At 40.3% G+C, this 24,885-nt stretch overlaps 2 protein-coding genes across 3 annotated transcripts; one reads left to right on the forward strand and one right to left on the reverse strand.

Moving 5' to 3' along the window:
* Positions 1-171: 171 nt before the first annotated feature.
* On the reverse strand, positions 172-9,630 carry LOC133411624 (serine/arginine-rich splicing factor 11-like). Of its 2 annotated transcripts, XM_061694196.1 has the most exons (12): positions 9,171-9,630; positions 7,917-8,050; positions 3,645-3,760; positions 3,491-3,571; positions 2,080-2,117; positions 1,883-2,016; positions 1,671-1,740; positions 1,477-1,596; positions 1,260-1,349; positions 1,073-1,156; positions 805-979; positions 172-644 (listed from the first exon to the last, which is right to left on the reverse strand). In XM_061694196.1, exons 1-12 carry the CDS (start codon positions 9,290-9,292, stop codon positions 453-455), a joined length of 1,356 nt encoding a protein of 451 aa, XP_061550180.1. In that variant the 5' UTR covers positions 9,293-9,630; the 3' UTR covers positions 172-452. The 2 variants fall into 2 exon arrangements, with proteins under 2 accessions (XP_061550180.1, XP_061550181.1); XM_061694197.1 differs by lacking the exons at positions 7,917-8,050; positions 9,171-9,630 and adding an exon at positions 3,960-7,782.
* Positions 9,631-14,930: 5,300 nt separating this feature from the next.
* On the forward strand, positions 14,931-24,556 carry rpe65a (retinoid isomerohydrolase RPE65 a). The gene is made up of 13 exons (XM_061695071.1): positions 14,931-15,052; positions 15,605-15,687; positions 15,818-15,968; positions 17,054-17,161; positions 17,226-17,367; positions 17,436-17,583; positions 18,640-18,854; positions 20,030-20,169; positions 20,244-20,373; positions 21,336-21,450; positions 22,550-22,644; positions 22,721-22,832; positions 24,027-24,556. Exons 1-13 carry the CDS (start codon positions 15,042-15,044, stop codon positions 24,170-24,172), a joined length of 1,596 nt encoding a protein of 531 aa, XP_061551055.1. The 5' UTR covers positions 14,931-15,041; the 3' UTR covers positions 24,173-24,556.
* The last annotated feature ends 329 nt before the right edge of the window (positions 24,557-24,885 follow it).

Genomic DNA, 24,885 nt, shown 5'->3' on the forward strand with positions numbered 1-24,885 from the left:
TTAAACTTGTAATGCGACAAATAAAAATCAATCTCTAAACCTTATAATTGGCACTGAAAATAAACTAGTCCAGCCACTTTCATAGTGTATTTAACTAACTGTCTGCGTATGTCAAACATGTTGGTCACCAGAAGGCGCAGATGAAAGAAAAAACAAACAGACTACACAGCATCATTTACCAAACGGGTTTTATTTATATAAAAGAAACCATGATAAAAGAAACGTTTCAAACATTTCCAAATAACGAGCTGCTAACATCGACGAGGGAGAGCCTACCAAAAAGAAAGCATATGAATTATATGTGTAACGTGAGCAGAAAAGCAACACAATTGGACTTCCAGTTTAACTGTGACAAAGCATCAATGCGCTAAATGTGACGGGTGGAGAGGAGGCAAATCATGATGGGGAGAGTGTTCTTTTTTTTCTGCTTTGAACCGAGCGTGACGGCGCGCTTAGTCGCTGACATCCATGTCGTCTTCGTGGGCGTCGCCGTCATCGTCGTCGCCGTTGGCCTGCCGCGAGTCGCCGTTGCCATCGGCGAACTGAGGCGGGTAGTCCGAGTCAGAGTAGTCGGACGCCTTCCTCTCCTGACGCTCCTTTTCGCTGTCGTAGCCCTGCTCCTCTTCGTCGTAATCCCTCGTGATCTGAAACCACAAAACAAAACTTTTTTTTTTTTTTTATGTGTAAATGCAAATAAGTTCCAGCTACTTTGCCGGGTAGAGGGGCTGCTGTAGAAATAAAAATCGATTTTTCTAATGATTGCAGGGTAAAACCTAAAAATATATTTGTCATTTTTGCTTTTACCTTGATATCTTCCTTGTCTCCTGCATCAGACTTGCGGTCCCGGTCCCGGTCCCGGTCCCTCTCCTTGTCCCTGCTTCTCTTCTTCTTGCTGGTGGACCTGTCTCTCTCCTCTCGTCCTCTGTCTTTATCGCTGCGGCGCTCGCGCTCCTTGTCGCGCTTCTTCTCCTTCTTGTGCCTGCGTGGCAGACAATAGAGGCCACTTACCAATCTCTCAAACAAAATGAAAGCGTGGTGTTTTTTTTTTTTTTCTTTCTTCCCTCCCGCTGACCTGCGAGGTGACGGAGATCTGGAGCTCCGTCTCTTGGGCGACTTCTTGGGGGAGCGGCTGGCGCTGCGGCTGCGCCTGCGCCTCCTTAGTCAGGCGGACCACAAGTAAAAAAAAAAATATATATATATATTTTTAAAGACATTATCGTGGTTGATACGATTGAGTTGGTTGATGTCCTGTCACTCACCGGCTGATGCTGCGTGATCTGCGAGTGGTGCTGTAGCTCTTGGGCGGCGTTTTGGACCTCCTCCTCGCCGCCTCTTCTTTCTTACGATCTCTGCCAGGAACATTTGACGTTTTAGCTCACTTACGGACTGTGGAGAGGCTGCTCGAAGGCTAATCGACATTCACTTAGTATGTATACGATTGATTGGGGCACAATGTGTATTCTGACACGTACGTACCTGGATCTGCTCCTGGAGCGCCTGCCTCTGTCTCTGGAGCGGCTCCGCCTCCTGCGAGGGCTTTTGGAGCGCCGCTTGCTTCTGGAGACCGAGCGCCGTCTGGACCTGCTGCCGCTTCGCCTGCAACGTTGACGGCGTTACCATTTGTTTTGATCAACATACAAAAAGGTGTACATTGCTAGTGTTTCTCAAACCTGCGTCTGGACCTGGATCTGGAGCGCCTCCTTCTGGACCTGGACCGAGAACGCTTCTTCCGGCTGTCATCTAGTGGAGCAACATAAGATAGATGTGTGAAGAGATAGATGTGTGAAGTAGTGCAATCACATAACTGAAGAATGAGAAGGAAGAACAAAAAGAATGACAAACAGAAGAGGAAAAAAAGAAAAATAAATAATCGTAGACTCACTTCCGGGTTCGATGGCGGCAGAAATGAGAGACTGTGCCTCTCGAACCCGCTTCATGGCCTCCTCCATTTCCTTGTTGGCTGCGTCGGCTTTGAGGCCGGCGCTCAGGTTCAAGCCGGCGGCCAGTGGGTTGAGTCTACGGCAACACGTGTTAGTTTGTACGTTAAAAAGTCAGTCTGTTCAGTCTGTGTCCACTTACTGAGGATCTGTCATGAGCTTCAGCAGCTGGTCAGCAGCCTACAAACACAAATAATACAACACTGTGAGTACAAGCTTACACTTCATACACTTTGGAGTCATAGTAATCATCAACCTCTGTGCCGAGTATGCCCTCGCTCTAATGGCTGTTAGCATCATAAGGGATGACATCAGAGCAATCTAATTGGTCACTCCAACAATGCCATACCATGATGTCGTCTTTAATTCGCTTGGAAGAGTCAAACAATCTGAATTCAAAAGGAATAATAAAAGAACTGTATTGTGTGAAGCTGATTGTTGTTCAATGACATCATGAAGCCAGCTAGACAAAATGGGAGTCCATGACCAGTTGAGTGAGTCAACTAGTTTGCTCTCTCAAGAAGTGTGTGTCAGCTAGACTGTTACACAGGATTTAATGTTTGTTAAAACATTTTAAAATTCATGATCATAATTGTGTCTGTGTCATTTTTAACTTACTGTGACTATCAATTACCAAAATACAAACATGCATGCTAAAATTGTTTTTTATGTCTGTGTAGATTCATCCAGGTGATGGTCATTTGCAATGGTTGAATCGGGGCAACTCGATTTTTCTTGTTTGCTGAAAATGTAATACATGATGTAAGCTATTGTACTATTAAGCTAACAATTATAAAAATAAGCATCTACAAAATTTAAATTTTTTATTTTTTTTTTTCAAATGAATGAATTATTTCCCATGGTCAATCAAGTTTTCAGCTAATAATTCATTTAAATGCTTATATTTTAGTATTCAAATTGCAGGTAGGTGTAGTGCACAGGTGTCAAACTGGTGGCCCAGGGGCCAGATCCAGCCTGCCACGTCATTTCACGTGGCCCGCAAGTGTGTGCATCGACTGTGTTCCTCGCTAAAATACAAAAATTGCAAATTGGCTTCACTTTGAAAAGTATTGAAAGATTGCAAGCATTTTTTTGTTACCAACCACCCTTTTAAAATAAAATTGATTCATACTGTAGCTGAACAGTTTTTACTGGCTTCTGATTTCAAAAGTAATTATCCATTTATTTGTGTACATGTAATAATATGAGGCAATCATATGGGTTTGCAGCCATAACGGCCCTCCGAGCGGAACCAGAACTGTGATGTGGCCCGCGACAAAAAAGGACTTTGACATCCCTGTTGTAGTTTAATGGAATATTTAAATGTTTTACATTTATTTTAAGAAACAAAAAAGTTTGTGATTTTGGTTAGCTATGAACTCATATCAAATTTATATTTAAAATATGAAAATGTTTCACTTTGTGGGGAGTAAATTTATACAACTTGAGTCATTTTGAATTAAACTGAAATAAATAAAAAGAACCATTGTTAAGTTTTCCACCATATTCTAATTTATTGAATTACACTTCTATATGTTGTACTGTGTGACCACCTGAGGATTCATGTTGGGTCCTGGGAATCCAAATGCAGCCATTGCATCCATGTTGAGACCAGCAAAGGGGTTTGCTCCCATCTGAGCAGAGAATAAAACTGTTAATTTGCTGATTTAAATAGATTCCCAGCAAAGTGGAGGTTCGACATCTTACAGCAGGATTGGGCATGGGGTTGGGAGTGGGGAGAAGTCCTCCACCGGGCAGGATCCCCGCAACGGCGTTTGCCGGCGCCAGCAGGGACAACGCTTTAGCCTCGTCCGGGATGGATCCTGAGGGGAACACAAGGCGGCGTCAGGACGGGAAGCAGTGACTGCGTGCGCGTCAAACATGTCCAAGAAAAGTGCCTTCACACTGAGAGGTGTTACCTTCCAAGGGTGTGCAGACTTGAACACAATGATTGCAGTGACACAAACTAATGCTGGCATACAATCACACTAAGTCCAATGAACACTGCCAAGAATGTATCACCTGAACGTGTTTGCTAAGTCATGAACCAAACGTGAGCAAGCCCAGCTCTTCTCCAATGGGCAGTGAGTTTTCATTTAGACGGTTTACTCAAACAAGCGACTCACTCACGGCGCCTTCGCTACTAAAAAGCACACAGAGAAAAAAATCGGAGATACAAACAACAGAGAGAATTTTAGGGCGGTTGGCAAAAAGTCTGACACAATGTCTCCAAAATAAATAAATTAATTTTAAAAAATACACATCACAGTGAAATATACCACATGATAGTAGCAGCATCAAACTGCTGTAACATTTTTTTTTCTCCTTACCTGTAATTGCATCTATTACACTCAACTACTCAAGTCACAGGAAAGTAAAAACTTTAGCAGCCAAAAGCATTTTTCAATCTTCCTTTTACTTTGTTTGATGGTCGTGAATTAAGTATCACGGCAAGTAAACACACCCCTGATTTAAAAACACAATGTGACCTGGAACCTGTACATTTTCAAAAGGAAACAATGCAGGCATAAAATAAGCATTCAAGCGTGACTTCCCTAAACTTAACACCAGGGTCCTCAGTTTGCGTTAGGAATTTGGACGCAAGTCCATCACGAACATACGCTACTTTAGTAAAGTACGTATTCTGCCGCCGCTGCGCAAAACGCAGTGATGCCTTGAGGTACAAGATTAATTCGTTCGGTGACAACTCTCAAAACATCTCAAACCTCTCTTATCCCATTGAGAATGGAAACACCAGTAATAATAATAAGAATTCATAGAATGTAAAGAATTAAATGTTTTTTTACTTTTTTTTGTTGCTTCAATTCAGTGGACATTGTACTGCTCCTTCTGGTGTCCGCACCTTAGCCACCTGGGAGCAGCATAATACTGACATACAAATATACACGGAGAAGGTCACAACTTCTCAAGAAGCCACAGAAATATTAATTGTGCTTCATAGAGGATAAAGAATATGTCATGAGTGCTGCTTCACCGATTGTGTTTAAAGGATTATAACATTGTAACACTGATGCTATTAGTTAGCCTGTCTATGGTGTTTTGCATTGCATATGAGCATTAAGCTAAACAATTTCCCCAAAGCAAAGCTAATAGCCTGTCTATGGTGTTTTGCATTGTATATTAGCATTAAGATAAATATATCTACCCAAAGCAAAGCTATGTGGTAATCTTAACTCCACAAGTAATTCTCTATGTTTATGTGGACAGTAAGCATTAACTGGGCTCCAAGACACTATCTGAAGAATGGTTCACTATTTGCCAAACTGCTGCTTGTTGCAAAGTGAGCAGTTGCATTCACTGCTACCACACAGCGCTCAATCTCCAATTTTAGTTTAAATCAAAGCAAAGGAAGGAGGAAGGAAGGAAAGAGAAAAAAATATAAAAATTAACCTAACCCTAATCTCAAGGCATCACTGTATTTTGTAACATCAAACCGTATGTTGAGGCTGTTGCAAACCGAGGAGCCCATGCACTTAACTTTTTGGTATGAGTTTATTAGCATGGCACATCTAAACTGGCCATTATCTGCAAGCTGGTCTTCGCAAAGCCATACAAATGCAAGGGTATCTTTTATGAGGTCAGATTTTCAATTGGGTTTAGGTCTGGGGTTGGTCTTCTGTAATTGGATGTCATTCTTCCTCTTGACTTGTTTTGGAAGAGCTCTTAAGTCCCACCACCTTGACTAAAGCACCCCAACAGCATGACGCTGCTTACCCCGCAGTGAAGTGCCCCTACCCCCTTTAATTCCTCTAAAACTCTGACAGTCAGACATTGTGGACACACACACACACACACACACGACAACATGTAAACAAAAAGAGCACACTGGAGAAAGAGAGAGGGGGGGAGAGAAAATGGCTGCAGGAGACAAATTAAGTCGGATGGTATTTTCTGCAGCAGCGTTTCAGTCTACGGGACTGGCTGAGCCAGGGAAAAACAACTGTAAAACACAACAACAAAAAGAAGACCACTGTTAAATGTGAAACAGTGTAGCAACATCCAGTGAGTCATGTCGGCGGCCATCTCAGACTATTATGCAAGTGCTTTTAATGACTACGCCTGGTCTCAAACCTGTTTTGGATACAGGTTTGTACAGCGTATGCATCTTGACAATATATACGCTTACAACTAATCACCACGTTGTCTTCGGCATGTCCCAATTCAGAATCAAGTGCTTATTTTGGAAACTTCCTGGTATATCCGTAAGGTGCACTCTCACTGGGCCAACAGTCCCATAACGTGCTCACGCATGGTTAGCCGCAGCTGGTAACTGTACAAGATTCAGCTGTGCCCAAGCGCGCACACAAATGTCTACACTTTATGATACGACGCTGCATTACTACTTTAGTCACCACTTTGGGGCTCATTTTGAGTCATTATTATATTAGTGCCACAAAGAAATAAATTAAAAAATATATATCTATACTGTAAAATTACAATGTAACAAAATAAAGACAAAATAAAAACTACATATAATATAAATAACTTTTACAGAAAAAGGGTCAAAATAATGAAGTAAATTTTTAGTATACTAACCAAACCTGCAGTCATTGTCATACTTTAATCTCATAAAATTATCTTTTTTGGGGGTGGGTGGTGACTTTCCCTATAAAGTGTGGCCTTTTTACAAACTCTCTACTCAAATAATTACAATTAAACTTACATCTTTTTTCCCAGTAATAATTTGACTAGTCTTGTAATTTCAACTATTAAAAATACAAGCATTTTTCTCATATTTTGACTAATTATATTTCAACCATTCTCTTAAAATTTTAATTCTCAAATTTCACTTTATACTAGTGATTAAAAATATTCTGGACAACTTTTGCCTTAACATAGAAAATTTTCATGAATTAGTTTTATTCAATAAAAGCTACTTTTCTCGCATTGTGACTCATATTTAGTATATTATCATAATTATGTTATTGTAATGCAATTACCTTTTTTATATTTTGAACATTTTCTTAAAATTACTCCCCCTCCCCCTAGATTAATATGATTTTATTCTTGTGATGACACCATTCTCTTCCAACTAAAACTTCTTTGGTCAGAATATGGTGACTATTTTCTTAATATTACAACTTTTTTTTAATAAACTATTTGACCCTTATTCATGTAAAACTTATATACCTACAATTCTAAATTTGTTTTACAACTTTGTCACTGTAGACATCACTCTCCAGAGTGCTGCTAGACGGTTATGCAAGGTTGTAGTTAACTCGCAGATGAACTGATGGAGCATGATACAGTGCCCTTAACATTAGTGAAACAATCATGACATTAGGTATCATGCGTAATATGATTTTGCTCTTTTCAGAGGGTACAAATGCACATCTAAAAGCATGCTTGAGCATCATAAGGTACCTAGTGTGAGTGCAACCTGCGTTATACAAATGTTTAATAGGTCCATGTTTGAGCAACTCTGTAACTTTACGTAACATCTAGTGCTTCGCTCTAAAGCACCTAGGAGAGATGGGAGTTAATGTAAGAAGAGAAAGAGAGAGAGAGACAATAGAGGACAAATAAGAGAGGGGCGGGGCTTGAAAGCATCCGGGCCTTTTGCAAATGTTTACAGTCCCCTGTTGGCAGGCAGAGGACCACTTTCAGCCATCAACCAGGAGGCTGCTTTTGACTTCTTCACTACAAATCCACACACACACTCGCACACACAGGCGCGCACACACAGTCACACACAAATGACAGAGAGAAGTTTAACAGAGGATAGTCCGGTATGGGGGGAGAACTTAAATGCATGATTGAATTCAGAACCCACAGTTTGAAATTAACCAACTCATTTTCCATAAGGCAGATTTTTGGTATGCTGCCATATATCTTTTGGTCAGAGAATTGCATTGGTACAGTAAACCAAAATTTCCATTACATATAATGTGAATACACTCGTGGTTAACAAATGAGCTGACTTCCGAGTCGTTGGCGGGTTTTCGCGGGGACACAAACCTTCGGCAAACGGGACCACGATCAGAGCTCGGTCGACAAAAACAGTGTTGGTCAGATGTTGGGACACGCCAACAGACTCTGGCTCCTGGAACTTCACAAAACACACACGTGATGTCACCGGCATAGGGGAGTCACTGCGAAAGAGGGGAAAAGAGTCAATTCTTTTATAGACAGCAGTAACCATTGGCTTGCAATGTAATAATACATCAGGATAATTCAACTCGGAGATGTGACTTTGTGACTATCGCCTATTTGCCATTTTGGTGCTTGGGCCAAAGCTCAGTCTAAAATAAATGTAGTGCATTGGTGTTATTTTGTGGAATCTAGGAGCCATTATTTCTGACATATGCATTTAAAAAATAAGCACCAATACAGAAAATGGCTAATGGGAAAGTAGTAAACATCTAATAGTTGCGAAGCAGCGACATACATGGCGGAGTCCTCGCTACATATAGAACTCAAATCATCTGCCACACTTTTTTTATTATTATTATTTTTTTTTAGGGGTAATGACGTTAAGATGAGTTCAAACTAATAACATGCTTTGGGATCATTGGTTGGGGTATAACGGGTTAAAGTTAAACGGTTGATATCAGAAATTACCAACATTTGGGGGGCGGGTGGTTCGGTTTCACGCAAATGTTCGCTATTCGCGATATTACAGATGCAAACAGCAAAGTGCTCAATGGACGCGAGATTACAGATGCAAACGGCAAAGTGCTCAATGTACTGCTTAAAAAAATATATCCACGGGCAAATACGGGAAATAATCGTTGCTTTAGTCCATCTTGCTTTGTGAGAGATTCTACCATTTTGTTTGCAGCTTTTTTGTGTGTTAATTAATTACTTCATTGTTGAGTTCGAATCGTTCTCTGTGGAATCGTAAAAATGCACTGTGTACTTACTGATATATACGTACTTAACGTAGGTTAATTGAACAAACGCATGCATTTGCTTATCTACGTTTGGTTGCATTTTGCAGCGAATCCCATTTGTAACTCTGCTTACGGGGTTGTTTTGAAGCCAAAGAATTAAACCCATATGTCACAAAGGAAATATTGAAATTACAGGCACAAAAAAAGGCTTTTCCATCGCAACAATTTAGCCAAGTTAGCTAGCCAGGCTTCACCCCTGGCATTAGCATGCTAGGCCTTATGTAACGTTTCGGACTGGCTTTCATGGTAAACTAAACAATTAGCCACAAAACATATCACCAATAAATTAAGTCATTAATAAATCGTTTTGTTGACTCACTCTGGCGGAAATAACTTGAGCTCTTCGATGGTTCCCAGGAAGCCAAAAAGAGTTCTCATCTGCTCCGATGTCGTGCTCGGCGACACGTTTGTCACCTGGACAACCTTCGTGGTGTAACTCATTTTTTCCACTTAACAAACAACAACTACGTCAAACAATTATATTTAGTCACGCTTACGGTGACCTTTGGGTGGTAGAAATAGCGATTTTTTTTCGATTTTTAGCGGGTTAGCTGCTAACTGGTGCAACAACGGACTACCACAATTCTGCGGCCATCTTGGGGATTAAATGATGCGTTCCAGTTGTAGTGGGAAATCGAAATTACAAAATTCCCTGTCGTACATTGCAAATTCGAACACCTCCCCTAGGCTACTGTGTTCGACAGAGGTAGACAAGTTTTGGGCCCACGACCTTAAAATATGAGTGAAACGACGTCGGTTTGCGTGCTCATATATACCCGTTTTGATGGCCACGACGTCTTTAAAGTCTGTGTCGTAACGACACGTCCTTCATGTATGCTTATTCATATGAAAACAAGACAAATATGCGGATAGTCAAAGGAAATATGCATTCCAAGACCCTATTGTTTCAAAAATAATGTGATCAAAAAAGACCCCTATAAAATATTGGCAATCACTGAAACTTTGTTGTTGGTTTCGGCTGTATTTTATGCGACCACCTATGATGTGACGTACAGACTCTCCGAATTCCGCGGTTGCGTGAACGCTCCATCAGTACGCGTGCGTGCAACTCAAAAATGGAGGACGGTGACCTGTGATGGTGACAGTCTGTCGTATCGTACAACCATTATAATAAGACGCAACCGGTTTCAGAACCAACAGATTCTGATGTTATCATATTTGACAGCTCGTCATATAATACACCGGCCAACTTTAAATAGGGTTCAATACTAACCGACCTTTGTAGTGACACGTTTTCTTTGCGACAGGACGAATCGATTTACGCCAATTAACCCGCCTCATACAACAATTTCAGTACTGTGTAACGTTTCCTCTCCAACGTTTTGATTGCTGAAAAAAGTACATTTAAGTTTATTCAAATACCAAATAAAATTGTTGACACTACACTTCCTGTCTTGGACCTGTAGTGCTTTTATGGACGTGTGTATAAAGTTACCACAATGACTGACATATATCCAGTCCTTCTGTTAGTACTGTATAATTTGTACAAAATGTGTGTACTGTACTATGTTGTCCACTTGAGGTCGCTATCCTCGTATACAAATGTGTCAGAAAAGTTCCAGGACAAAAGGGGACCGTCAGTATTTCAGTCCTCAACAGGGGGTTGGCATCGGCCCCGTTGTCATGGTGATGAGTCAGGTGGCCAAGATGGATTGTTAGCTCTGTGAGAGTCATATCCCATAATATTTCAATGGCAACTGTGCAAACTTCATCCTGTGATTAAGGGCGTGTGACGTATCATGAAAACTCATAACAGGTGGGGGGCGGGGACATATCCAGTGATGCGGAATGTAGAAAAATGGATTAATCCCAACTGTTCAAAAAGATGTCTCCATGACAACCGAGCAAACTGTATTATTATATATGGGTTATTCCAGAATTGGAGGATATTTTTCTATCCTCCTCATGAAATTTCAAATAATATATATATATATATAAAAAAAAAAATATATATATATATATATTTTTTTTTTTTTTTTTTTTTTTCAGTCATGACAGAGTTTGGTATTCAAACCAAAGCAACCCTGTTACTCCAAAAAAAAAAACATAAATATCATCCATCCATTTTCTATACTGCAAGTTTTTCTATTTATTATAATTTTGTTCTTGACCAACACAACCATCATGTACTCTTGAGCAAAACCTCTAACATTAGCATGGATTTTCAACCTGGTAACTTAAATAATAGTAATCATAGTAATTGGACAGAAAATGGTCCGTTTTTTAAAAAATGTCATGCCTAAATTTTCCTTTCATTCTGGAATGGACCATATAGTGTCCACACTATATATTACAATAGTATTTGTTCTAAAAGGACAAAATAAAAGTAGTGTGGCATGATGACTAAGCGTCATAACTCACTTCTCCCCTCAGTATGAACAATGCGGCGTTTGTCCAACATAATCCCCCGTTTCCCTGGATTAGAACTGTACCGAGACAAGAAAATTATGACATTTTACGTCCAAGAACCTCTGGCCTAAATTTATCAAGTCAGCAATGACTTTATATTTTTATTTTAGATTTTGGACCCGAACACCAGGGGGTCCTTTGGTGCCCAGAGACCGAAAAACAAATGGCATCCAGTGCCAGTTTCACCAATTGGCACAAAATTCAGTAGGCATATTCATCTTGGCACGACACACAGAAAAAGTCAAGAGAAAGGGGCAATTTATGGATCTCATCTTTTTTTAACATTTAAAATTTTCAGTGTAAAATATGAAAAATAACAGGAGAAAAAGTTGTAATTTAATGGGGAAATACATATATTTCAAAAACTAAAATCAGATACTTTTAAGAGAAAATGTCAAATATTAAAAACAATTTTTTAAGAAAAAGTGTATTTTCCAAGAGTCTTATTTTCAAGAAAAAAGTCAGGCATCGTTGTGAAAAATAATATCTTCTGCATCCTCCTCTCGAACACCAACTGCCGTCATGTCTTCCCTCACGACATCCATCAATCTTCTCTTTGGTCTTCCTCTCGCTCTCTTGCCTGGCAGCTCCATCCTCATCATCCTTCTACCAATATACTCACTATTTCTCCTCTGGACGTGTCCAAACCATCCAAGTCTGCTCTCTCTAACTTTGTCTCCAAAGCATCGAACCTCGGCCGTCCCTCTGATGAGCTCATTTCTAATTTCATCCAACCTGGTCACTCCGAGAGCGAACCTCAACATCTTCATTTCCGCCGCCTCCAGCTCTGCTTCCTGTTGTCTCTTCAGTGCCACTGTCTCTAATCCGTACATCATAGCTAGCCTCGCCACTGTTTTATAAACTTTGCCCTTCATCCTAGCAGAGACTCTTCTGTCACACAACACACCTGACACCTTCCTCCACCCGTTCCAACCTGCTTGGACCCGTTTCTTCACTTCCTGACCACACTCACCATTGCTCTGGACGGTTGACCCCAAGTATTTCAAGTCCTCCGCCCTTGCTATCTCTTCTCCCTGTTGCCTCACTCTCCCACCACCACCCCTCTCATTCATGCACATATATTCTGTTTTACTTCGGCTCATCTTCATTCCTCTACTTTCCAGTGCATGCCTCCATCTTTCTAACTCTTCCTCCACCTGCTCCCTGCTTTCACTGCAGATCACAATGTCATCTGCAAACATCATGGTCCACGGGGATTCCAGTCTAACCTCATCTGTCAGCCTATCCATCACCACTGCAAACAGGAAGGGGCTCAGGGCTGATCCCTGATGCAGTCCCACCTCCACCTTCAATACATCTGTCACACCTATAGCACACCTCGCCGCTGTTCTGCTGCCATCGTACATGTCCTGTATTATTCTAACATACTTCTCTGAAGAATGTCATCAGGACCAACTACTTTTACATTTTTCATCCTCTTTAATGCCTTTCTAACTTCCCCCTTACTAAACATTGCCACTTCCTGGTCCACCACACTTGCCTCTTCTACTCTCCCTTCTCTCTCATTTTCTTCATTCATCAACTCCTCGAAGTATCTATCTAGCACACTACTGGCACCAGTCAACATATTTCCATCTCTATCCTTAATCACCCTAACCTGCTGCACATCCTTCCCATCTCTATCCCTCTGTCTGGCCAACCTGTATAGATCCTTTTCTCCTTCTTTAGTGTCCAACCTGGCATACATGTCATCATCTGCCTCTCTTTTGGCCTTTGCCATCTCTACCTTTGCCCTATGTCTCATCTCAATGTATTCCTTTCGCCTCTCCTCGGTCCTCTCTGTGTCCTACTTCTTCTTAGCTAGCCTTTTTCCTTGAATGATTTCCTTTACTGGGAGGTTCCACCACCACGTCTCCTTCTCTCCTCTCCTGCCAGAAGATACACCAAGTACTCTCCTGCCTGCCTCTCTGATCACCTTGGCTGCAGTGGTCCAATCTTCCGGAAGCTCCTCCTGTCCACCGAGAGCCTGTCTCACCTCTTCCCGAAAAGCTGCACAACACTCGCCCTGTCTCAGCTTCCACCGCATGGTTCTCTGCTCTGCCTTTGTCTTCCTAATCTTCCTCCCCACCACCAGAGTCATCTTACACACCACCATCCTATGCTGTCTAGCCACACTCTCCCCTACCACTACCTTACAGTCGGTAACCTCCTTCAGATTACATCGTTTGCAAAGGATGTAATACACCTGCGTGCTTCTACCTCCGCTCTTGTAGTTCACCCTATGTTTCTGCCTCTTCTGGAAAAAAGTGTTCACTACAGCCATTTGCATCCTTGTTGCAAAGTCTACCACCATCTGTCCCTCCAAGTTCCTTTCCTGGATGCCGTACATACCTATCACTTCTTCATCACCCCCTATTTCCTTCACCAACATGTCCATTACAATCTGCACCAATCACGACTCTCTCTCTGTCTGGGATGCTCAGAACTACTTCAGAATCAGAATAATCTTTATTTGCCAAGTATGTCCAAAAAAACACACAAGGAATTTGTCTCCGGTAGTTGGAGCCGCTCTAGTACGACAACAGACAGTCAATTGACAGAGAACACTTTTGAGACATAAGGACATTGACAAAAAAAAAAAAAAAACAGTCAGTGAGCAATAAAGGGTTGCTAGTTGTCTGGTAATGTTGTCTAGCTCCTTCCAGAATTTCTCTTTCCCCTCTAGGTCACATCCTATTTGCGGGGCATAGCCACTAATCACATTATACATAACAGCCTCAATTTCAAGTTTCAGCCTCATCACTCGATCTGATACTCTTTTCACCTCCAAGACATTCTTAGCCAACTCTTCTTTTAAAATAACCCCGACTCCATTTCTCTTCCCATCTCCACCATGGTAAAATAATTTAAACCCTGCCCCTAAACTTCTAGCCTTACTGCCTTTCCACCTGGTCTCCTGGGCACACAATATGTCAACCTTTCTCCTAATCATCATGTCAACCAACTCCCGAGATTTTCCTGTCATAGACATTCAAAGTCCCCACATTCAGTTCTAGGCTCTGTGCTTTCCTCTTCTCTTTCTGCCGAAGAACCCGCTTTCCACCTCTTATCCTCCTTCGACTTTTACCCACAGTAGCTGAATTTCCACCGGCGCCCTGCAGGTCGACGGCGCCGGTGGCGGACGTTGTTAACCCGGGACACGACCGATCCGGTGTGGAATTCTTTGGATGAAAGCTCATATTTGTTTGGCAAAGTTTTAAGCCAGATGGCCTTCCTGACGCAACCCTCTGCATTTATCCGGGCTTGGGACCGGCCTACAGTTTGCACTGGCTTGTGCCCCCCATAGGGCTGTATTAATCACAATAATAAACATGGTTTCATTAATACCTGTGTCAAACAAAAATGAAGGCGTAGCTAACATTGTAGCAAAGCTCGGTATACTGTACAGAATGTATACTTTGCATGACTAAGCACCTTATTAATTGTAAAGGTCAACAACTGGCCCCAAAACCCCATTGCGACATATTTCTAATTCTGTGTGCACCACAAATCCGGCTTCAAGCGGGCCTGCGACTGAAACATCCAGCACGGGATATATCGCAGCACAATAGGATTCTTGTTCACACTTGAACCTGATTGGCCAGAAATAAAGGGGGGTAAAAAAGAAAAAAAGAAAACTAAAAGCTTGACAACGCAGCTTGTGAGGTGGCACGAGATGGATAAATAGCTCCAGTCTGGCCAGAGAGTCCAGACTTGTACGTCAAGAGTTTGCCTTGTTTTATTCCACACTAGAGGAATCATGGTCAGCAGGTAAAATTGGAATTGAATCAGATATTTTTTTGTTTTATTACCACAACAACACAGAAGGTTTCCTGCAAATAATTTACATTGTTTAATCTTATTTAATCACATTCAATTTAATTTACCAGGATTCCATTTTAATACGTGTAATTGCTACTAATGTGATTTAATTTTGTTATTTCATTTTATTATGCCCATTTTAATCGTAATGGATTTAATCGTGGTGCATTTCATTTTAATTTAATTTAATATATTTAACTGGACTGTATTTTTGCAACAAAATACATTTGAATGGTTTTAATTGTCATTCAGTAATTGTTATTTAATTTGATTAAATGTAAAGTTATTGTATTTAAGCCACAGTAATTATATCTATTTCAATATCAATGTTATTTAATTGGATTACATTTAAAGCAAATGTTTTGAATTTGCAGTCATTGTATCGATTTACCTTTTGAGGAATTTAACTGTAATTCATTTCATTATAAGAGATTTAATCATGCTTAATTGAATGTGACCTAAGGTTGTTTAAATTAGATTTTATTTGATGCTTGCAAACAGATTTGAACACCCAGCCGGTGGCTACAAGAAGATCTTCGAGACCTGCGAGGAGCTTGCCGAGCCTCTTCCCGCAACGGTCATAGGTTCCCTTTTTTTTGTGTTTTTTGTTTTGTTTTATTTATTTATTTATTTATTTATTTATTTTACTCCATTATGTTGGATTATTATGACAGACCACTTGGACGCCTGAATGTCTTGTGTTATTTTCCCCAGGAAGGATTCCTTCCTTTCTGAGGGGAAGTCTTCTGCGTTTGGGTCCGGGTCTTTTCGAGGTGGGAGACGAGCCCTTCTACCACCTCTTTGATGGACAGGCGCTCATGCACAAGTTTGACTTCAAGAACGGACAAGTCACCTACTTTCGCAAGTAAAATGCCTCAGAAGACTTTGTTGAATAAAAAAATCAACGTTATCGTCAAAACAATCTGTCGTAGGCTGGTAGTTTGAATTTAGAGTCCTCCCCCCCCCCCCCGTAGAAATGAATTAATCCAGTTTGTGGTCAAATGTCATCATCATCCAGTCAAACCTTTATTAACTGCAGGCAGGCTTTGTTAAACTAAGTCACATTTTTACATTCTGAATAAGTAAGTAGATAAATTGAATGATGAGAGGTGATTCAGACATCTGTAGTTTATATTATTTTTTTACATTGTCATCGCAACACGAGTCCAAAAATATGTAAAATTACACTCGGTTAAAGGTGTAATTTTAGGAGAATAATGTTGTAAATTGGACAAAAATATGTATTTCGGGGGGTAAATGTGTATTTTCAACAAAAAGTGAGATAGTTTGAAGAAAAAAGTTGTGTGTGTGTATATATATATATATATATATATATATATTTAGAAAGAAGATCCAATCTTGTGAAATGAAAATCAAAATGTAATTTAATTTCACTTTAGGGCATACATCAAATTACACTGGGTTAATTTAAATGAGGAAAAATATCAGATATTTTTGAGATTTTTGTCAAGTTAAATACTTCAGTTGCTAAGCTATGTAAATGTTGCCTTTTAATGTCAACACAATTCCATTCAATCATTAAGAACTGTTTGTTTTTAAACATTTATTTGGGTTGAATTGGTAATTAGCTTTTATTCATACATTTTAATGAACTCATCATAGCTTTTTATGTTTCTATGTTCAAGCCGTGTTCATGTTCAAACTGTGAAAAATGTTACAGTGGATTAATGAGGCTAAATATACTTTTTCAGGGGGGGCGGGGGGGAACCCTCATTTTTGATGAACACTTATGCCTACTATGCAACTGAATTTTAATGTTGGTTATGATGGTGGCACTTGGTGTAAAACGTTTCAGAACCACTACTTTAGAAGATCAATGTGCTGCATCCTGGTGTTTTTGCGTCACTTTTGGGGCGTACTTTTGGTCCAATGCCGAACTTGTGTTGCGCTATTATCAGAAAAGTTGAACGACGCGTTTGCTGTTTCTAGATTCGTCAAAACGGACGCTTACATGCGGGCCATCACGGAGAAGCGTGTGGTGATCACCGAATTTGGCACATTCGCTTATCCCGACCCCTGCAAAAACATCTTCTCAAGGTACGTAGACGACAGTCACTGGTTTCTCCCTCAGTGTTTAAAACATGCTGAAACCTGCGTGTAGGTTTTTCTCCTACTTCAAGGGTGTTGAGGTGACAGACAACTGCCTGGTCAACGTCTACCCGGTGGGCGAGGACTTTTACGCCGTCACCGAAACCAACTACATCACCAAAGTGGACCCCGAGACTCTAGACACGCTGAAGAAGGTGCGCGCCGTGGGAGAAACAAACGACGAGGCCCTCTTTGTTAAAAACGCTCCATTTGTGCCTCACAGGTGGACATGTGCAACTACATCAACATCAACGGCGTGACGGCGCACCCCCACATCGAGAGGGACGGCACCGTGTACAACATCGGGAATTGCATGGGGAAAGGAGCCACGCTGGCCTACAACATTGTCAGGATTCCACCCACGCAGAAAGGTTTGCGGCAATGGATGACGAAGGCCAAGTATCGGGGCACGCAAAGGGGGTTGCACGTCAAAATCACGTGATCACCCACTTGCTCAAGTCACGCTCTGTCGTCGTGGACTAGTAGACTATAGTCTGTAAAACCTCAAAGACACAAAATAGACAAAATATCCAAATATATACCAAACAAATGACACAATGGCTTGCTACTTTGTTCCTCTCGGTGTTTGGTCGCATTCGTAGGTGTAACCCGCAAAAAAAAGGTCCGGTTCCATGTTACAAAGCAACATGGTATTTGGTTAACATGTTTAGCAATATATATATATATATATATATATATATATATATATATATATATATATATATTTTTTTTTTTTTTTTTTTTTGTTGAAAGAAAATGTCTTATTATTTTGTGAAAATAGTAATAATAATAATAATCATAGAAAAAGCATACTTTGGGAAAAAAATCCCACATTTTTGAGAAAAAGTAGTATTCTGTATTTTCAAGATTTTTTTCTTCCCCTAATAGCTTCAAGAAAAAAGTAATTTAGCTGAATTGATTTGAGAAAAAGAGTCTTAAAGGTTAGGGAATTTAAAAACTGTATTTTGAAAAAAAAAGTCAAGATTTTTTTTAGAAGTTAACACATTTTTGGAGAAAATGTTTATTTGAGAAAAACAATTTAGTTTCAGGAAAAAAGTATGTTTTTGCAGAGAAGTTATAAAAGTGGTATATATTGAAAAATTGGCAATTTCTCAGCTCCACAAGGTCAGATCTGAATCAAATGTCTTGTGTGAGGAAGGTCCCGGCGATTTCCATCCCTCCTAGATGTCGCCATTTAACCCAAACAATTCTTCCTGGTGTGTCGATTTACCATGTCTATAAATAAATCTGTGAAACGTATTTAAAAAAAATGATCAAGGCTGTCAGAAAAAGACTTGCTTTGTCATCAGTAAAACGACCAATTCTCAAACAAAACAAAAACAAGCTGTTATGGTGTAATGTTCAGGTTTCTTAATAGTTTTGTCCATTTCGTGAAGTCTAACATCCTCGTCACGCTGTCGTCTCAGACAAGTCGGACCCCATCGAGAAGGCCAGGGTGGTGGTGCAGTTCCCCAGCGCCGAGCGGTTCAAGCCCGCCTACGTGCACAGCTTCGGCATGTCGGAAAACTACTTCGTCTTCGTGGAGACGCCGGTGAAGATTAACCTGCTCAAGTTCTTGAGCGCCTGGAGCATCCGAGGCTCCAACTACATGGACTGCTTCGAGTCCAACGAGAGCCAAGGGGTAGACATAAAAACACCCAGTGGAGACTCCAAAGTTGAACGCTACACAATGTTGAACAACTTGGACTTTGGCCAAACATTTCTTGAAAAATATGCCTAACAAGTCAAACCAAAGGATGGAGTATTTTGCTTTTTCATATATTTTTTTTTATCCCACAAAACAAGCATCAGCCAATCTTATCAGGGGCGGGGGGGGGGGGAGATTTTCTGTAAAAAAAAAAGTAAAAAAAAAAAAAAAAAGGGATATTTCTCTGGTAAATTTTGTAGCATTATGATGGAAAAAGTCATATTTTTTTGGTGACAAAAAGTCATTCTATTACAATGAGAAAACGTTCGAGTTTCCATAGCAAAAAAAAAAGTTATCTTTTTAAAAGGAAAAATTAAAGTTATATAGTTATTGGAAAAAAGTCTTATTTTCCGTCTTAAAAAGTCTTTATTTGTGGAGGGAAATTACAGTATTATGAGGGGGGAAAAGTAAGATTTTTCCTGACAAAAATTTTTACTTATTGTCAGGGGAAAAAAGTCACAATTTTACATAACAGTAAATATATATATATATATATATATATTAAAAAGCAATAGGATTATTAAGAGAAAATTCAGATTTTTGTCACAGTCTTTTTAAAGAAAAAAATCATAACAAAAAAAAAGTCAGATTTTCTGTGACATGAAGTTAATTTTTTTTAAAAAGAAAAAGTGACAGTATTATGAAGGGAAAAAGGTCAGAGTTTCCGTGACAAAAATATATACATATTTTTTTTAAGAAAAAGTCACAAAGTTATGAGGGGGGGAAAAGTCAGACTTTCACTGACAACAATTCTTTGTACCGTAAGGTGAAAAAGTCAGTTGTTCAGTAGTTGTAGTATTATGAAGGGGGAAAAAAGTAGGATTTTCAGGGACAAAAAGATTTATTTGGGATAAAATGTTGTAATATTGTGACAAGTCAGATTTTCCATGACAAAAAGTGAAAAAAAGTCTCTCCACTGGAGTAGGTTTTTAATATTGTGTGGGGGAAAAAAAGTGACTTTTCTGTGACAAAACCAAAGCTAACATTATTTCCTATGGGAAATATGAATCGACTATGTTCCACTTTGGCGGTTCTGCCGTCGATGTGTTCAGGTGATTTGAAATGCAAACGAGGCGGCGCTAACGTTGTGATGCTGATTTGGTTCGCAGACGTTGTTCCACATTGCCAGAAAGAATCCAGGTGAGTACTACGACCACAAGTTCAAAGGGGCGGCCATCGGCATGTTCCACCACATCAACACGTACGAGGACAACGGCTTCGTTGTGTTCGACCTGTGCGCGTGGAAGGGGTGAGTCGCCGCAACGTCGCTGACAGATTTAGTTTGACGCTGTTGTCCTCCTTCACGTCTATCGTGCGCATCAGCTTCGAGTTTGTGTACAACTACCTGTGGTTGGCCAACCTGAGGGCCAACTGGGAGGAGGTGAAGCAGGCGGCCATGATAGCGCCCCAGCCGGAGGTCCGCAGATACGTCATTCCCTTGGACATCCACAAGGTCAATCACGCTTTCTATAAATCCCAACTGACTTCAGGTGACGCACATAGAATAGATCTTTTCATACGGTCCGTAAAACCTGGCATTTTTTCTGCTTTCGGAGGTAGTATCAGAGTCGTCACAGATACGCGACGACACTTGTGTAAGACACTTCCAGAATGCCGAGACTGCGGTGTCAAGTGGAACACCTGGCACTCACCGCCGCAATCAGTTGTTTTGAACGCAGTTATCAATGTTCGGTAATATCCCACTCAGCTCGGTTCTGAGTGAAAGGCAATGACGGAGCTTCCGTTACATCTGTGCTATTTTGCAAGCGCTCTGTGGAAAAAAAAAAAAAAAGGCTAGACTTTGCTGCTTCAGCCTTCAGCGGCAGTATCAGAGACGGTGAGGTGTCCACAATGCTTGGACTGCGGTGTGAAGTTGAACACCTGACATCCAGTCGTGTTGTGTTGAAACCAATTTGTTGCCGTCCGGAAAAAGGCAAACGCGGTCGATCTTCTTTTACTGCTCTGATGGGGCAATTTTGCAGGATCTTTACCGGAAAGCAGTTAGACCCGGCCATTTTCGGCATTCGAAGATAGAAGCTGAACCGTAACAGAGGCAAGAGAAATTCTCAAATGTCAAGACAGTAGACAGAAGTTTAACTCCCTCACTCACTTCTGTCCTTTTGTATTGAGGGCAATTGTCACAATCTGACAATATCCCTTGGCTGGAATATTCATTTCGCAGGAATTCTGCATGAAAGAGCTTAGACCCAGCGTCATAACGTAACATATCAGAGCCGTAACATATGTCGAACTCCCAGAAAAGTAGGATAGGGGTGTGAAGTTTCGAAGTGTCGAAAGCAATTGTTAGTTGGATTTGATCCGTCACAGCAGAGCCTGGCGCCGATGTCATCTAATGATCCGATTGCGGTTGTTACACCGCTTCACAGAGGCTCAGCTCTTGTGCATGTGATGCAGGAGGAGCAAGGCAAGAACTTGGTGAGCTTGCCTTACACCACAGCCACAGCAGTCATGCACGCTGACGGGACCATCTGGCTGGAGCCCGAGGTGCTCTTCGCTGGACCTCGTCAGGGTAAAAACTCCAATGCATTCACGCGTTCAGTCTTGACACAGTTTAGGAATATACCAAAATATACCATAAATGCAAGCTACCGGTCAAAGGTTTGGGATCACTTTCAGTATTTGTCTTATCTATGAAAGACAAGCACTGTTTTTGATGAACATTATAATAATCCAAATTGCAGTCTCTAGATGTTGTCAATATGGTTTAAAAAAAGAAAAAAAAAATCTTTTAAAAATAAGGACTTTATTTAATTGACTTCCAGACTTCTGAACAGTAGTGTATCAGCAAATGTTTGTGATTAAGGGTCATATTTGTTTTTTAATTTTGGTAAAAAAAAAATAAATAAAAATAGATGTGTATGGAAATTGTTGTTTGTTTCTAAATAAAATAGTTCATTTTTATGTTTGTGTTATTTGTTATACGTAGTATTGTAATTATGTAACAATTGATAAAATGTTTTAACTTTATATACACTTATACACACTTTATATACTTTATATATATATTATTTAACTAATAGTTGGGCATTTTATTATTTACAATAAATCAATTATAAAAGTTCATTTTAATAATTAATTCTCATTTGTTTGTTATTACTTTAATTATGATTATATTTAACCAATTCTATTAAATATACAGCATGCATGTAATGTTAAACATATATGTTTAATGATAGATTTAAAAAAAGAATGAATGAACATGAATAAAACCATTGGTGAATTTTAGAGGGAAAGAAAATCAGCAAAATTACAGAACATAATGTTTTTAAATGTTTTATTTGACCTTTATTCATCCAGGCAAGGCAATTGAGAACAGATTCCCATTTGCAAGGCTGACCTGGCAGCAGACAAAAACAGACTCTTGATAATATAAATGCTCGGCGGGCGAAATTAAACGAGTCGGCCGTACACCAGGGGTGTCAAACTCATTTTTGTCGCGGGCCACATCGGAGTTCTGGTTCCACTCGGAGGGCCGTTCTGGCTGCAAATATGATTGCCTCATATTATTACATATACACAAATGAATGGAAATTACTTTTGAAATCAGAAGCCAGTAAAATACTAATACTGTACATAGTAATACACAGTGCATTTTGATGTGTTTGCAGCATTTGAGTTCCCACAGATCAACTATGAAAAGTACGCAGGGAAGAACTACACGTACGCCTACGGCCTGGGTCTCAACCACTTCATACCAGACAGGGTGCGGACTGGGCCTCACGGGCAAGCTGTCGCGCGCACACGCTGCCCTTGGGTTCACTTGAGCTTCCGTCTTGCAGATCTGCAAGTTGAACGTGAAGACCAAGGAGACCTGGATTTGGCAAGAGCCGGACTCGTACCCTTCGGAGCCCCTCTTTGTGCAGACCCCCGACGGTGTTGATGAGGACGACGGTATGTACGCTCACTATTGATTTGACACTGAGGGGTTAATCCGATGATTTCATTGGATCTCATTCGATTGGGTACGGCAGCAGGGTGGATTATTGATGAGCACGTCTGCCTCACAATTCTGTGGTTCTGGGTTCGAATCTGGACTTCAGTCGTATGTTCTGTCCCGTGCTTGAGTATACGCCAGCTTCCTTCCACATTCCCAAAACAAACATGTTGGGTTCATTGAAAACTCTATAAATCGCCCAATGGGAGTGTGATTGCTTGTTTTGTCTATATGTTGCCTGTGATTGGCTGCTCACCAGTCCAGGGTGTACCCCCCTTCTCTTGCCCAAAGTCAGCTGGTATAGGCTCCAGCTCACCCATGACCCTAATGAGGGCAGACAGAATAGAAATTGGACAAATGGATAGACAAACTCGGTGGTGTTTTTAAATTCAAATATGAAGTGAAGCTATCATAGGTCATTTGCATTGTGGGTAATTTATGCTGGTGGAAGAGAGGAACTATCATCAGCGTATCAAAGATGATAGCTGTTCGGATTTTTAAAGCCTTTTCTCATTGTAGGAAACGATGGAACAGAAAATCTGTTTGAGTCAAACTGTCACCATCATAACACATTTTTACATTCTTAACGGTCACAAGTGCAAAAAAGAAATGACCTAGTTCGAATCCCCTTTGAGACGCACATGGCGACGTCCGGTGGGAGGCTACCGATTGTGACTCGGAGGCGCGGGTCTTCACATAAAGACTTCCCGTCAGACCAGTGTAAAAAGACGTTCATATATGATTCAGTTGAGTACAAGAAAAAAAATAAGTGAGGTCCTTTTAAAATTGACATTCAAAAACATACAATCGTGTACTCACCTGCACTTCCGCCTTGGAGGCGAGTCTCTCTATCACTGTTCATCTCAAAACACTCAAGTGAAAAATTCCATTATGAAGGTGATTACAAGTGTAAAAAGCAGTTACATTTTAAATATCAACATTAAAATGAGAATAGTACATTGTTTGTACTAGTGTAAAAAGACGTTAACTATGTAAACACTACCTTGAGTTACATAACTTTCATGGCACCCCTTCTTGAGGCTCGGTCTCACTTTGTGGTCCACGTGTGGCAAAAAAGCCAAATAAAAAGCAAAGCCAATAGACAACAATTGATGTGTGCCAATGTGAAGCGATATCTGTTGCGTGGCCAGGCGTGCTGCTGACCATCGTGGTGGCGCCTGGCTCCCAGAGACCAGGGTACCTCCTCATTCTCAACGCCAAGGACCTGTCTGAGATCGCCCGGGCTGAGGTGGAGTGCACCATGCCCGTCACTTTCCACGGCATGTACAAGCCATGATGGCAGATATTTTGGGTCTCTTTCAAAATAAATGCTCTCTCTAGACAAATGAGTGTGGTTTTTATTTGAAGAGAACGTTTGTGCTCGAATGATTTGCTTCCCGTCGTGTCAGGCAAACTTGAGTGCAATTACTCTGTAAACCGACATTGTCAGGATGTTTGCCGAGATTAAATATGTCACCATAGAAAATCTGAATTACTAGCAGAGTTTTCTAAAGACGGATTTATTATGCAACTCTGATTTCCAAGTAAAAGCTCCCCTGTGTTCCGGTGCAGAAAATCTGATTAAGCGTGTCAAAAGAAAGCAGAATGTTCCAATCAAAATGGACGGAAGGTCCCTGATTACAACACAAGACTTAAATGTCAATGCCTGATGTGCTTGTTTGGTTGTGAATAAACTTATTTTTTAAACAACTGTGATGCTGTCAGAAAGGTATTCATGTAAAAACGATGTAATTATTATTTGAAAATATAAAATGCACAACTCTAAATTAAATAAAACATTTCGATTAGAATATATATGAAAAAAATAACCAATGTACTACAAAATATATATATATATTACAGATGTACCTTTTAGATAACGTTGACACTGTCATACAGGTATTGATTTAAAATGTAAAATTCATAAATGAAAAAATATAAACATCCAATAGAGAATATAGGTATTTTAAATATAAAAACAAAATAAAAACAGAAAAATACGTGAACATA

Source organism: Phycodurus eques, chromosome 13, assembly GCF_024500275.1.
Source record: "Phycodurus eques isolate BA_2022a chromosome 13, UOR_Pequ_1.1, whole genome shotgun sequence".
Classification (NCBI taxonomy): domain Eukaryota; kingdom Metazoa; phylum Chordata; class Actinopteri; order Syngnathiformes; family Syngnathidae; genus Phycodurus; species Phycodurus eques.